Source organism: Saccopteryx leptura, chromosome 8 (genome assembly GCF_036850995.1).
Source record: "Saccopteryx leptura isolate mSacLep1 chromosome 8, mSacLep1_pri_phased_curated, whole genome shotgun sequence".
NCBI lineage: Eukaryota > Metazoa > Chordata > Mammalia > Chiroptera > Emballonuridae > Saccopteryx > Saccopteryx leptura.
The window spans coordinates 52,709,804-52,725,622 of NC_089510.1; the positions used below are offsets into that span (position 1 = coordinate 52,709,804).

General features: G+C 44.2%; 1 protein-coding gene across 1 annotated transcript in view; it reads right to left on the reverse strand.

Moving 5' to 3' along the window:
• Nucleotides 1–15,819, reverse strand: part of HACD2 (3-hydroxyacyl-CoA dehydratase 2) — a 111,135-nt gene that overhangs the window by 4,128 nt on the left and 91,188 nt on the right. Inside the window, exons 5-6 of the mRNA XM_066347944.1 lie at nucleotides 6,839–6,960; nucleotides 4,529–4,707 (exon numbers count right to left, since the gene is read on the reverse strand). Coding sequence (XP_066204041.1) covers nucleotides 4,529–4,707; nucleotides 6,839–6,960 — 301 coding nt within the window. The remainder of the gene's footprint in view (nucleotides 1–4,528; nucleotides 4,708–6,838; nucleotides 6,961–15,819) is intronic.

The following is a 15,819-nucleotide window of genomic DNA, read 5'->3' on the forward strand; positions in this document are numbered from 1 at the left end:
CTTTCTCCACCCTTCCCCTTCCTTTCTCTTTATCTCTCTCTTCCCCTCCCGCAGCCAAGGCTCCATTGGAGCAAAGTTGGCCCGGGCACTGAGGATGGCTCTATGGTCTCTGCCTCAGGTGCTAGAATGGCTCTGGTTGCAATGGAGCAACACCCCAGATGGGCGGAGCATCGCCCCCTAGTGGGCATGCCGGGTGGATCCCAGTCGGGGTGCATTCAGGAATTTGTCTCTGCCTCCTCACTTCTCTCTTCAGAAAAAAAAAAAAAGTAATTATTCTCAAATGAACTGGATGGTACTGCCTACAAGTTGATGCTTCCCACTTCTCCCCACCCCTTTCTCTTTCTCTCTCCCCTCTCTAAAAATCTTAAAAAAAAAATAGAAATGGGGGTGGAGCACTTGGGTGAGGAAGGTTACTGGCATTTAGAATGTAGGGGCAGGAATGCTAAAACCTGCAATACGTGACAGCTCCCGGCAACAAAGAATTACTTCATCCCAAATGCCTGCAGTCGCTGTTGGGAAATGCCCGTGATGAAGCCATCTGGCCTTCCCAAGGTCACTGTCAGCCGGGGTGGGGGTGCAGCAACCATGTGAACCGCTCCAGTGCAATGATGGTCTTCCGTGTACCTCAGCCTTCCTTTCCCCCACTTCTCAACAGCTCCAATCTCTGTTTTAGACAGCAGCTTGTATTTTAAGGGAGTTAATTTCTACTACTGCCAATTCTGAGGTTCTTTCTTTTTCATTGGTTCCAAGTTGGCCAAATTTCAAATGACCCCGAGTCCCCCAGGACCTCAGGGGTACGTGCACACAGTGCTGGGCACCGCAGGGCAGGCGCCGACACTGAACGGCGCGGCCAGCCTCCCCACTCACTCTGCAGGCAGGGCCTTGCTCACGGAAAGGACCCAGCCTGTGCATACAGTTCAACAGTGACAGAACTGTTCTGGAATGAGAGCGAGAAAAGCTGACAAGCTCTATATTCTAAAAACTGGAGGTAAAGTTATAATTAAACCATAGGGAATGCTAATTGCAATCATTTAAAAATGTGGGGCCAGCCACATTTCTATAGATAAGCTTTAATAAAGGGGACAAGTCTGCTAAGGACTGTCTTTTCCCTCCAGCTGTACTTGATTACAAAACCCCCTGCAGGGCGCTGCGGCCTCACAGCCAGCTCAGAGGGGCAGGGAGGACGGTGAGGAGAAGCCCCCCGTTCGGCCCTCAGTGGCAGTAAGAGCAAGCTGGTCCAGTATGCCTTCAACCGTGTAGACAGGGCTGGCTGGCTGCCAGGCCAGTCAGGTGTCAGAAACAGAGGGCAGATATGGCCCTTTAGTTCCTTAACATCTTCCAGACATTTCTGTGCCTCAGAGGAAGGACCGTGTGTGTGTGTGTGTGTGTGTGTGTGTGTATGGGGGGGAGTGGAGGGGGATATCTGGGCTGATGGTTCTTTATAGCTCTAGCAGTGACTTCTTTGTGACCAGAACTGAGATGACATTGTCTCCATCTGAATGACCCACATGTGCAGGCTTGAACCCACTATAATGGCTGAAACAATTCCAGATTCATGGCAACTATATTTAACCACATTGGGTTATAATAAAGAATAACCCCAAGAAAACCTGAGCCTGACAACAGGCTCTCTAGAATTCCACCTCCTGCCCCCCAGTCTAGGACACACAGACGGAGAAGGCTGCTGAGCATGCGTGCGTGCGTGTGTCCCGGGGTGTTAGGGTGGGTGCCCCGTGCCCACCTCCCGGTAAGAGGATGGGCTTTCCCTCTGGGGAGAGGAAGATCCGGAGGTGAGCGCAACTGGAAACACTCTGCCTGGGGCAAGCTTCAGTCTGTTTCTCTAAAAATCAGGTGTGGTTATAGTTACTGGCACCTGGAGTGCCCAGCTGCTTGGTGCCCTCACTTCTTGTTTCCCAGCAATTTTTTACCCCCACTCTATAAGCACTTTTCGCCAATGTGGGGAGGGAAAATGTGAACAGGACGTCGACTCTCCTGCAGCACAGCAGGGACGAGCACTTGCGAAGCACTCTCAGCATCCCAGCACAAGAACACTGAGGCCAGGGCTCATGGGCCGCAATCTGAGCTCCGTATACATCAATGCACTAATAGGTCAGGACCATAAAAACAGGTATTGCTTTATATAATATATATAAATAAATATAACAAACTTCACAGGAGGTTAAAAGAAACTTAAGTTGCAGAAAGAAAACCAAATTTGGTAAAGTCTACATGTCAATAGCAACCTCTCTTAATTCTGTATTTCTTTGAATAAATGCAAAGTTTTGGAAAGATAGCTGGCTGGGAGAAAGTGTACAAATTGGTCTAAACACTACCACCTGGACATCTGAGAACATCCAGGGCCAGGGCTGCCGGCGGCCGGGCTGGGCTCAGTGCTGTCAGACGCACACAGGGTGATTCACAGTGGGAGACGTGGTCTGGGCTGCCTTTGCGAGCTGGGCGGGGAGTCAGGGATTTGGTGGAAACCTTTTAATCTTTATTTGAAATCAACCTCTTTATCTATAAAAGTTAAACTGTCTTAAAACAGAAAGACTGTAGACTTGAACCAAGCCAAGTTCTCTTTCCAAAAGGATGCTGCAATGGAAGGGGGCAGGGGCTGAGGTAAGAAAGCAGACCTGTGGAGAAGGGGGCCCAACTCTCTCAACGCCAGCTGGCCCTGAGGGCTGGGTTTGTTCTTCTCTCTGTTAAAGCAAGGAGGCCCCCAGGATGGCGTTTGTTCTCCTTCAGAAACCCTATCACCGGAGAGGGCTGCTCGCTACAGCAGGAGGTCAGCAGGCAGGGCAAAGGCTGGGCACGGGTGGGCCTCCAGAACACAAGGCGACACAGCTCGGCTGCCCTGGCGCTGTCGGGCCAAGCCCCTCCTCCCCAGACACTGGGATTCCCGCAGCACTTCAGGGAGGGCCCACGTTTCTGTAATGGGGCCGCGTCTCGTTGTTGGTTGGCTTTGTGATGGCCTCCTTGACCCTGCCCCAGTTACCCCAAATGGCATCTATCGTCTATTTATTGAATATTTACTCAGAAACTTATGTTGAATTCAAATAAATCTTGTGGTGTCCACCGACTGGGATAATATGTATTATTCTAGGCAAAACTGCAACTAAGAATTGTTGCTCTAGAGACAAGAAGATGAAACTCTTAGAGAACAAGATTAGAAAGGTAAAAACTGAAAGTTAATTTTTATTACTTAAAATTTTAGATTCTTCTTTATTTATCTTTTGTTTGATAATCAACTACCTTTTACATTTGAGAGGCAGCCTTTAGCCAGCATGGTTTCAGCACCAAAGAGGAGGACTTGATAATCAATAAAGAGTGGGAAATGAATCACGAAGCAGAATCGTGTCCAACATAAAAGCTCACATAAAATCTGGGTGCGTGTTTCTTTTACAATGCTGCATGAAAGGCAGTTTTCCACAGAGGGACCCAAACACGCTGTGTATGACCGTTAGGGAGGTTCATGCAGTGAATTCTGTAGGCTAAAGAAAAGTCCAACCCTCCTGTCTGAATTACAGGGGACAATATAGCACCCTATAGATTAAAATAAGATTTAGAGTCACATGGCTCCAGGAAGAACTCGGGGAGAAGAAATATAAGTCCTCGGGTAGGACGAGATCCTTTTGGATACGTGGAACTCAGCCACAGGGTTTCTAGTCAACATCAGCATTCAAGGAAGGGGCTGCGCGAGCCTCTTCCTCAGCAACCAGGACCCACTCCGCAGGCGTCGCACACAGGGCGTGCGAGCCTGTCGCCGAGTACTCTGAGAGCACATCTGATCATCCAGGATGGCCCTTTAGCAGTGCTATTAGAGTACTGGAAGCCGTCCTGAAGGGAACACTATGTTCTGTTCAGATGATTTTAGTGCTTGTTTCTAAACAAGAGAATAAAAAATACAGAAAAAATAATCTATTTCAATTTTGTTGTTTCCAGTTAACTACGGATTCCTTAAAAATGAAGTGATTGTCTATTTTGATATAGTAAAAATGCAGAAAATTCCTTTGCAATGTTTCCCAATACAATTATAAGCAGTTTTTGAGAAGCAAAGGGTCAAGGAAAGGCTTTCACAGCGGTTTGCTCCCCACTCCGTCCTGGGGCCACGGCCTCAGCCCCACGCCCGAGGAAGGGCTGTGTTCTGGCAGCTGTTTTGAGAAGGGTTCATGTTTCTACAACACTACAGAGAAAATTTCCAGTAAATCAGATGGACATTTACCTGGGAGCAGTGTAAAAACAACCAACGGCATCTAATTCTAGCTACTGTAGAACCAATGTTTATATTTTACTTTATTTTTTAAATTTATTTGAGTTGAGAGAGAGAGAGGAAGGGAGAAAGACAGAAACACCAACTTGTCGTTCCACTTATTTATGCATCATTGGTGGGTTCCTGTATGAGCCCTGACTGGGGATCACACCCACAACCCAGGCGCATCTTTACGACGCTCCAATCAACTGAGCTACCTAGTCAGGGCAGAGCCAATTTTTAAAACATAAATAAATAAACGCATAACTGTTTACTTACGTGGAATGTAGGAGATCATTATCAGAATTAGGAATGCATAATAGTCAAAGGAGAAATTGTATTTGTTAGGTAAACTGATGGAGTACAGGCCAGCCTGTCTGACAAAAGGCAGAGCAGCATATATTGTGAGCAATTCTCCTGACACTCCCATTGGGTATAGCACAATGAAAAGTGTGTACCTAAAACAAAACAAAATATTCATTACTGAGGCTTGAAGCCAGCTTCGGGAGAAAGACACACTCCCACCCTTCTAACCGGCACTGGTCTTTTAGAAAGCGATTGTTTACGCATTTTCCTGTTTACCCATTGTGTAAGTTCAGGTTTTACAAGCTAGTGTTTGGAAAGGGTTGATAGCAGGTATGTTTGAATGTTTTAAAATAAAATGTATTTGGTTAGCCTCAAAATTTGGCCTGACTCAATAAACAAGCCTTCAAAAACAATTCCCTAATAAAACTAAGGTGATGCCAAATCCTGGTAAAGCAGGGGCACTGTCACGGTTTATACTGACCCTACCCCCTGGGGCTGGAGCGGAGACGGGGCATTTGCAGGCAGCTGGGGGAAGGCGTTGGAGTATATGCCTAGGAACCTGACAAGTACACCAAGTCTGGTCTGTAGACGGAAAGATACAGCACATTCAATGTGTGTACACGGCTACAATTATTCAAATGTATGCACATAAAACATAGAACTAGAAGTCATTTCGAGATATACGCATTGCTAAAAAAAAAATCATCAGCTCAGATTTTAAAAAGCGCTTGGCTGCAGCATTATGCACAATAGCCAAGACAGGGAAGCAACGTAAGTATCCATTGATAGATAAATAGATGAAGCATACACACCCGCAAACATATAATGAAATATTACCCAACCATAAAAAATAATAAACTCTTGCCATTTGCGATGGATGGCCCTAAATGATATTATGTTAAGTGATGTGTCAGGTAGAGATGGACAAATACCATATAATTTCATTTATATGTGGAACCTAAAATACAGAATAAACAAACAAACAAACAAACAAAACAGACTCCTAGACACAGAAAACAAACTGCTGGTTGCCCGCAGGTGGGGTGGGGAGTAGGAGGTTGGGTGACAAAGGTGGAAAGGAGTAAGTCACAGGATATACTGTGTGGCAGCAGTATTGTCACAGCTTTGTACAGTGATAATTAACTTGACTGTGCTGATCACTTTGTAAGGTATATAAACAGTTGGATAACCATGCTGCACACCTGAAACTCATATATAATACTGTATAGCAACTATACTTTAATAATAATAAAAAAATAAAAGGTCTTTGGCTGTTTGTGGCTGACAGCGAGTACTGGCCCCAACATTCCAGGCACAGGAATTGTGCTGGGAAACCTGCGACGATAAAAGGAAGACTGTTCCCTGTCGCCAACCTCGGTCTTGCTAAGGAGGATGGTGGAAAAGGAAGAATCTTCCATAGCTCATGGAAAGCAAAGGACAGAAGAAACGTTCTCCAGTAGTAAAATCAGGGCTTGGTCAATAAACTCTCTCTATAACAAGGGCAGAGAGCTTTCACAATGGCTGCCCAGGGTGGTTAGAAACTGCTAAGTTTTTCCCATTCTTCCCTTTTCCTAATAAAAATGTTTACTGAAAGAAAACAAGACGACAACACTTTAGGAGTCCACATACTTGAAATGTTGCAAACAACTGGGGTGCCTCTAACTTAATCACCAAACTCATAGATTGTCCAGTCACTGTTTTCCTTCTCTGAAATGGGGCATCTGGGCCCCAAGAATAATTTTACTCCTTTTGCTCTGTCAATCCTCCCATAGTCTTTTCAGCTCAGAACACTGCTTTCAACTGTCTCAGGGATTAGTTCAGATAAACAGAGGAACTGTCAGCAATTCATAATGAACATGACTGTAAAACTAATCAAAATAAACTGAACTGATAACAAGCTAAACTGCTTCCAATGTTTGCTATTAATTAGAATTAATTTAAGAGTCAGAGCTTGTTGGCAGAACTGAGAAGAGGGGAACTAGACTTGGTCCATGAAACCGTCCTAATGGCAGAAGCTCATCAGTAACATTTGGTATGGACAAAAAGGGATGTTATATCAAATCGCTATTGAATAATTTAACTGAAAAGAACTGATTCAATAAAAATAACAAATATAAACCATTTAAAACAGTATTTCTATAATCCGAATTAGAGTTCCTATCCTGATGAAATCTACAGACCAGATTTCTACCCAAGCCCTGTCTCATACAATTTTATTTTGAAGAACCCGGAGGCAGTATTTCCACAGGAAAAAGTTAGTCTTCATTTCCTGAACTTCTTTACCTGGCCCATTTGATGAGGTAAGGCAGATGGTTTAACAGACTGAATGTATAAAAGGAGTAACGGATAATTTCCGTGATTGTCCAGGCAATAACAAACAGAAGGACACTATCTTCACTCTGTACCTGAAGAAAAAGGAAAACAAAAGCAAAAGCAAATACATAAAACATTTTAACAAAAAGAGCTCCCAATGTGCAGCCCAGTGCCCCCCTCCCCTGTCCCTTTACAGAGCTGGGGGGTTAGCACATGTGGACACAGCCCCTGGTCTCCATCCTCAGGGGCCACAGCACAGCACAGAAAGAGCTTGCCACTTCCAGAAATGCCCATGCCACGAACACTGTGCAGAGAGCCAAGTGCGAAGAGGCAAGTGAGAAGGAGCTCAGCTTACCTCTGAGTGCGAGACCAGAGGACTGGGAATTATGGGAGCTGTAGCCCAGAAAACAAAATTAACATGATGAGTGAGTTTCGTTAACATGGGGAATGTGCGCCCATGTTGGTGGGAGCCGAGAATGGTTAGCTAAGGATGATGGAAGGGCTAACTGGTGGACAGTTTGGGGTCCATTAACAGCTATTGTAATTTGATTCGCAAGACAACTAGGAACCTAAAGAAATTTCAAGGACAGGGAATGAAATGAAATGATTAAAACACAATACAAGATAAGGCTAATTCACTGAGTAGGACAAATTCAAGTGGGGGAAGAGCTGGAAACCATCTAATAGGCAAGGCCCATCGACTCTCCCCCAGTGGTGACTTCTCCCAGACCAGACCCTGCTTAACACAGGATTACACAGGCTTCCATGCTGATCACAGAGAACAGCTAAAGCCAGAAGAGCCTGGAATTCCTAACCTCCTATAAAGTTGTTTTCATGCAGAAAAAACAATAAACTTTTGAAAGAGACACTTAGGTGTTTCTCCCCACCTCAAAGAGATGTTCTCATTAGATGCCTAAGGCTGCAAATCTTGCATGAAAATCTATTACTGTGGTTTTAACTTTCAACACCTCCTTCCAACCCACCCTAGCTAGGTTTACCATGATCCTCGGTGCTTGAAAACCAGTAATAAGAAACATCCTTGCACTGCAAATCACTTAAGTTTTCATGCATCCAAAAGGGCAGTTGGAGATGGATGTAAGAAATTCCACTGAGTAAACCGAACAAATTTTAATTATAAGATGCATCTTACGTCTTATTGCTAACACATAATACAACAAAGGTATGCCATTCTAACCTTAACTCCTGCTTCTTTTATTTGCAATGTGAAGTTTTTAGCACTTATATTCTTCCTCAGAAAGTGTACAGGGAGCTCTCCACCTACACAATCAGTAGTCATTTACATACCTATTAACTAAATTGCTCACAAAGAATTTCATAAATGCAGTTACCATTCGCTAAAAATAATAAGAATTTTATATTATCAAGAGCCAGAGTACTTTTTGTTTCCCCGGAGCTGTCATATCAGCCAAAGTAAAGCAAAAGTTAACACCTCTAAAGCTTTCCTGTGTCATTTTTCAGTCTGTCCCCAAGACTGAACACCCATCTATACTAAAATATAATTTCAAAGTACACTTTGGTTTTTTATGTTATTTTGTGAATTTCCTCCATCTTAAGGAGATAAGTTTTCATAGCTATGGGCTGAAGCCTTGCTTAAAGATTTTTGGGTTATATTTTGCACTGTAAATATCTCAAAAGCTGGGAGTATGTTTTATTCATCTTTTGATTCCCAAAAGCATTTGTGCTTTTCACAAGTAGGAACTCAATAAATATTTGTGAAGCAAAATAATTCAATCCTAATGAGGTCATTTCAAGATTTAGTTCCCTGCTTTTTGATACCTGCTATCAGTCTCTGTGTAGTCTTAGTGGCCTTCAAGTAGACAGTAATGAACAAAAAAACCCCAACATCCCACTCTGATCCAGTCTAGAGGTTATCTGGTTGACCCTCACCCCCACTTGTTAGTCTTTTTTTTTTTAAGCGAGAGAGAGAGAGAGATGGACTGACAGGGACATACAGACCAAAAGGAAGAGAGATGAGAAGCATTAATTCTTCGTTACAACACCTTAGTTGTTCACTGATTGCTTTCTCATATGTGCCTTGACCGGGGGCTCCAGCAGACCGGGTAACCCCTTGCTCAAGCCAGCGACCTTGGGCTTTAAGCCAGCAACCTCTGGGCTCAAGCCAATGAGCATGGGGTCATGTCTATGATTCCAAGCTCAAGCCAGATAAGTCTGCATGCAAGCTGGTGACCTTGGGGTTTCAAATTTGGGTCCTCAGTGTCCCAGGCCAACGCTCTATCCACTGCACCACTGCCTGGTGGGGCCTACCTGTTAGTCTTGAACCAAAAGAACTATAACAAACTCAGGCTAAATGAGAAAGCTGTCTGCTCCCAGAATCTAGCTATAAAGACCATATCATAATTTTAAAAAGATTGAGGTTAGGGAAAATGACCCTTTTGTGCTAATGATACCTTCAGTTCAATGGGAAGTACAACACTGTTATTAAAAAGGACTTGAGTAAAGTCAGAGATGGAGCTTATCTGATTTGCAGATAATTACCCATTAACTCAAAACTGGGGCAAAATGTAATGAGTTCACACAGTAAGATCAATGAGACTCAAACCATATTTGTATACCAACATTCACAGCAGCATTATGCACAGTAGCCAAAAGGGGGAAACAACACATATGTCCACCGACAGGTGAATGAATAAATTAAATATACTATATACATACCATGGAATATAATCCAACCTTAAAAAGTTATTCTAACACATGCTCTGACATGGGTGAACTCCGAGCAGATTATGTTAAGTAAAATAAGCCATTCAAAAAAGGTAAAAAACTGTATCATTTCACTTATATGGTACTCAAATTCAGAGAGACAGGAATTAAAGACAGAAGACTGTCAAGAGCTGGGGATTGGGGGGATAGGGGACAACTGTTTACAGAGTATGGAGCTTCAGTGTGGCAAGGCTGGAAGTTCTGGAGACGGATGGAGGTCATGACTGGACAACAGAAATGAACTTACTGCAACTGGATCATACATTTAAGAATGGCTAAAAGGCAAATTTTCTTATGTAAATTTTACCACGATACAAAAAAAACCAATCAAAACAAAAACCCAGTAAAATCAAATTTAATAAAGCTAAATGTAAAACAATGTGATTCAGCAACAACAAAATGACTCCAGTAAGACTTACGAATACAAGCAATACAGTTTTGGTGAACTGTAAGTTTCATATGCACCAACAGGGTGCAGGCGGCTGTTCAAATCAACCAAACAACCCACCCACCAACTCACCAACCAACCAACCAACCAACCAACCAACCAACCAACCAACCAAATTTGTCTACACTAAGAATCTCATCCTAAATAATCTATTCTAAATAGACTGGACCCACGGAATGAGTTATAAGAACTTCTGAAACTAGCAGAGCTTACTTTGGAAAAGGAAAAGTCAATTACAAAATATAAAAAAGGAAGAAATCATGTACAACAGGCATATGGGATGAGACTAATTGAAAAATTAAGAGGGTGTAAAATGCTTGCTTCAAAATAAGAAAAACTATGTAACGAAGCAGTTGACTAACAAAATAGGCCACTTCATGAGGCTGTGTGCTTCTAGGTCCTGAAGATGCCCAAACTGAGACTTATGGGGGAAGAGTCCTGCATGGTAGCGGACGAGGCTTCCAGCTGCTGCTCTTTGGAAAGGGGGTGCATGTAACCTGGGCATGGAAAGGGCATCCAACTCTGGCCCATACTAATTTCCTTAAAGGAGTGGAAATCTCGTAAAGAAAAATGGGTGGACACTTAACAGTACTTCTAATATTCCTTTATCAAAAAAGGCAGGAGAATAACTTAAAAGACCCTCCTCTCATTACTGACTGTTGCATGTAGAATGAGAATAGCTCCCCGCCTGCCCCTCAACCCCATCCTGACAGTAAGGTCTCTGGGGTCCAGGGCTCATCTCAGTTGGCTTCCTCAGCCCCCAATTCAGGCCTGGACACAGGAATGTACTGAATCAATGCCCCTTAATTGGAAAAATGATACTTTGTATTTCCCTCCCTCCCTTCCTTCTTTTCCTTCTTCCCTCCCTTCCTCCATCCCTCACTGCCTCCCCTCCCTCTTCCTTTTCTCTTCCTTCCCTTCTCCTCCCTCCCTACCCCTCCCCTCCCCTCCTCCTTTCTTCTCCCCTCCCTCCCTCTCTCCCCTTCTCCCATTCTTTTATCTCCCCCCCTCCCCCTCCCTCTTAGCAGGAATTGGGGACAGGTTCTAACAGTGGGACCCCCTCTCTATCAAGGCCCACTGCCGCAGAGAAGGATCACTGACAGCCTCTGTGAAGTGAAAACAGCCAGTTCAGCTTTGGAGGGTTTGAGGGCAAAGGACTAGGACTTTAAGTCAGCTGCTTTTTCAATTAAGAACTAGAAACATCTAATTTTATTAATTATCAGGAATAAGAGGTTTAATATGTCTGCAAAACGATTTGCACTCAAATGTTCATAGCAGCATTACTAATAAACTGAAAAGTAAAATAACCCAAACGTCCAGCAACTAGTGATGGATAAACCAAAACAGTACACATGCACACAAAGGAACATGACTCAGCCCCACAAAGGGAAGAACACTGACATGTGCTGCAAAACAGGTGGCCTTCAAAAACACTGCTGAGGGAAGCAGCCAAATGCAGACATCTACAATGGGCACAAGGGGGGCAGGCACAGGGCAGCCAGCACAGCTCCCCCTGCCGGCACAAGGGGGGCAGGCGCGGGGCAGCCAGCACAGCTCCCCCTGCCGGCACAAGGGGGGCAGGCGCGGGGCAGCCAGCACAGCTCCCCCTGCCGGCCCAGCAGGCGGCACAGGGCAGCCAGCACAGCTCCCCCTGCCGGCACAAGGGGGGCAGGTGCGGGGCAGCCAGCACAGCTCCCCCTGCCGGCCCAGCAGGCGGCACAGGGCAGCCAGCACAGCTCCCCCTGCCGGCCCAGCAGGCGGCACAGTGGGGCCCCCCAGGCTGCAGACGGCAGGTTTCCTGCTCTCCAGCCAGGGAGGAGGCGCTGGTGTGGGTGGCTTGTATAATTTAGCCAAGGGAGTTTACATAAAAATTCAAGCTGGAGAAACAAATGAGTGTAAGAGAAAAACCTTTACACACAAATAGCACCATGTTTGATTTAAATGGCTCAGGGAGTTTCAGTACATGAAAAGCTGTCATTTTTATTACGATCAAAGAAAAACAGATGGTGCCACATAAGAAAATCACTATTGTAGAAACTCTATTCTTCTCAGCATTTTGGAACCTGCTGCTTACCACTCTGGTTATTGCAAGAGAAAAATCCCCTCAACATGCTTTATGGTAAGTGTTCTTTCCTCCTCTTGTTACTACCCCTTTCCTTTGTGAAGCAAAGAGATTTTGGTAAAATTAAAGAAGCCAGGACTAGAGTCTGTTCTGGCTGCCATAATAAAACATGGTAGACTGGGTGGCTGAAACAACAGAAACGTATTTTCTCCGTTTTAGAGGCTAAGAGTCCGAGACCAGGTGCCAGGACTCTTGGTCCTGGGAAGGACCCTCTCCCTGATAGGCAGGCTGCCTATCAGTGCACTTTTGTGGCAGAGAGACGGGAAGCCGTAGGGGCTCTCGTATAAGGGCGCGAAGGCCCATAACCTCAGCTAAGCCTAATCACCTCCCAAAGGCCCCAACGCAAGTACCATCACTTTGGGCTCAGGGCTTCCACGCATGAACTTGAGGGGACACAATTCAGCCCACAGCAGTGTTCTAGACCAGGGGTCGGCAAACTTCCTGTGCAGGGCTAACTAGCATATATTTTAGGCTTTGTGTCATAGGCAGCCTTTGTCACGTCTTCTTCTTTGTTGTATTTTACACCCTTTACAAATACAAATACCATTACAAATTGTAGGCTCAATTCTGCCCACAGGCCAACTCCTGTTCTAGATCACAAAAATTAGGGGATATTTCAAAATCAGTATGACATGATAAAAAAAAAGTATTTGATTTTTTTATTGATCAAGAACATCAGAAAAGCAAACAACAAAAGTGATTATGCAAATGAGATGCAAAACCAACTCTTATTTCATTGGTGAAAATGCACTGTACAAAAGGCTGAAAGTACTGGAGTATCTGCATGTTCCCTGATTGGCTAATTTTTGTGAGTGTATTTGAACCCCCAAGTTTCCCTTCCTGTCAACTCCTACAAATATAATTCTTCAGCCTTCTTTTGGCAGTGTGTGTGTGTGTAGCCAGGAAAGGGAGGGTGCGTGCTGGGTGGGGGGAGAGCAATATATCTCTAACCAGTAGACACAGAACATATTGATAGAAAGTATTCTTGTAAGAGAGTATGTACAGGCAAAGTTATTTTTTTTTATTTTATTTTTTACAGAGACAGAGAGAGAGTCAGAGAGATGGACAGACAGGAAGGAACAAAGAGAGATGAGAAGCATCAATCATTAGTTTTTCGTTGTGACACCTTAGTTGTTCATTGATTGCTTTCTCATATGTGCCTTGACCATTGGCCTTCAGCAGACCGAGTAACCCCTTGCTTGAGCCAATGACCTTGGGTCCAAGCTGGTGAGCTTTGCTCAAACCAGATGAGCCCGCGCCCAAACTGGCGACCTTGGGGTCTCAAACCTGGGTCCTCCGGATCCCAGTTCGACGCTCTATCCACTGCTCCACTGCCCAGTCAGGCAAGTTTTTCATGTTAGATCATCATAACATCTGAGTCATCTCTTTCTGCTGTTTGTAGTAAGATATACCTAACATAAAACTTACCATTGTAACCATTTTTATGTGTACAATTAGGTGGCACTGAGTTCATTCACCATGTTGTGAACTATCACCCCTATCCATTATCTGAACTTTTTCATCATCCTGAACAAAACATAACCATTAAATAATATCTCCACTTCTCCCTCCATCTAGTCCCTGGTAACCATTCTTTTACTTTCAGTCTGTTAGAACTTGCTTAGTCTAGACATCTCATTTAAGGGGAATCACACAATATGCATGTTTTTGTCTGGCTTATTTCATTTAGCACAATTCATGTTGGAAGCTGTTTCAAAATTTCTTTTCTCTTTTGTATTTTTCTGAAGTGAGAAGTGGGGAGGCAGAGAAACAGACCCCTTCATGCACCCGACCAGGATCCACCCGGCATGCCCACTAGGGGGTGATGCTCAGCCCATTTGGGCCATTGCTCCGTTGGAACAAGAGCCATTCTAGGGCTTGAGGCAAAAGCCATGGAGCCATCCTCAGCACCCAGGCCAACTTTTTGCTCCAATGCAGCCTTGGCTGCAGGAGGGGAAGGTAGAGATAGAGAGAAAGGAGAGAGGGAAGGGTGGAGAAGCAGATGGATGCATGTATAATGGGTATATACGTGTGTATGTGTACATACATATATACATAATGTATATCCAGCTTTCTCTACTGAGAGGACGAGAAGCAATGATTTTCTAGTGGCAAGGAGTACCTCAACTACCCAGATATTGGTTCCTTGATACCATCCTCAACAAAAGAAACCAGGCTTCTTGGAAAAATTGCTGGTTCCAGGGCTAGGGCAGGGGAAGTACAAGATGAGTCTGGAAATCTATTTTGTCAAAAAGTAAGAAATGCTCAACAAATGATGGAGAGAAGTCAAAAGGACAAGGAGAAAGGCCTCCCATTGGCCAAATCACAAACAATTTTAGTAAACCACAATCTAGTGGACTACATAAAAATTTACCAGTCCAAATAGATGTAAACAAAATAAATGAATAAACAAGTAGAGGCTCTGGCCAGTTAGCTCAGTCAGTTAAGAGTGTCATCCCGTGTGACCCGTGGTGGCGCAGTGAATAAAGGGTCAACATGGAATGCTGAGGTCACTGGTTTGAAATTCTGGGCTTGCCCGGAGTCAAGGCACATACTAGAAGCAACTATGACTTGATGCTTCCTGCTCCTCTCCCCCTGCCTTTCTCTCTCTCTCTCCTCTCTCTAAAATCAGTAATAAATTCTTAAAAAAAAAGAGTGTCATCCCAAAATGACCAAGGCTGTGGGTTTGATCCCTGGTCAGGGCACACATGGAAAATAACCGATAAGTGCACAACTGAGTGAAACAACAGATGGATGCTTTCCTTCCCCCTCCCTTCCTCTCTCTCTCTATAAAAATCAATCAATTAAAAAATTAAGTCTTGACCAGATAGCTCAGCAGGAGCATCATCCTGAAGCAAAGAGCACAGAAGTTGCCGGTCAATCTAGGTCAGGGCTCTCTCTTCTCTCTCTCACTGAAATAAATAAATAAATAAATAAATAAATAAATAAATAAATAAATAAATATTTTTTCATTTTAGAGAGGAGAAAGAGATAGAGGGAGGAGAGAGAGAGAGAGAGAAAAGGGGGGAGGAGAAGGAAGCATCAACTCCCATATGTTCCTTGACCAGGCAAGCCCAGGGTTCTGATCAGGCAACCTCAATGTTCCAGGTCGACGCTTTATCCACTGTGCTACGGCAGGTAGGTGGGAAAGCTTTTCCTTACAGCAGGATGCCAACTAATACAGAGAAAAGAGATGACAGAAACAGAGAATCACCATTTGGTAGCCATCGCAGAGGCAGTTGACACAGGCAGGAGTCATTCCCACAAAGTACAAATCAACAAAAAGAGGAAAATTCCTCTAGTCCAGAAAGAAAAAAAGAAAGGCATTGTTTACATAGCCAGTGTAGCCTGGCCGGGGACTGTGGGTGAAAGGTACTGTTGTGTCAGAGTTGGCTCCCAGACTGGAGGGCTGTGTGCAGGTGACAGGGAGAGTGTCTGAAACTTGAGTATTCAGGGCTGACAGGACATCAAGCACAGATTGTTCTCAAGGTTCAGAAAAAGACAAATGATACTGGGCAGATAAACTCAGATGAGCAGGCCCAGGGACAAATGCAGAAAATACCAATAGTTGGGGAACCTGAGTGAGGGGAATAGGAGAGTTTTTTTGTACTGTTCTAGCAACTTCTCTGTAAATTTGAA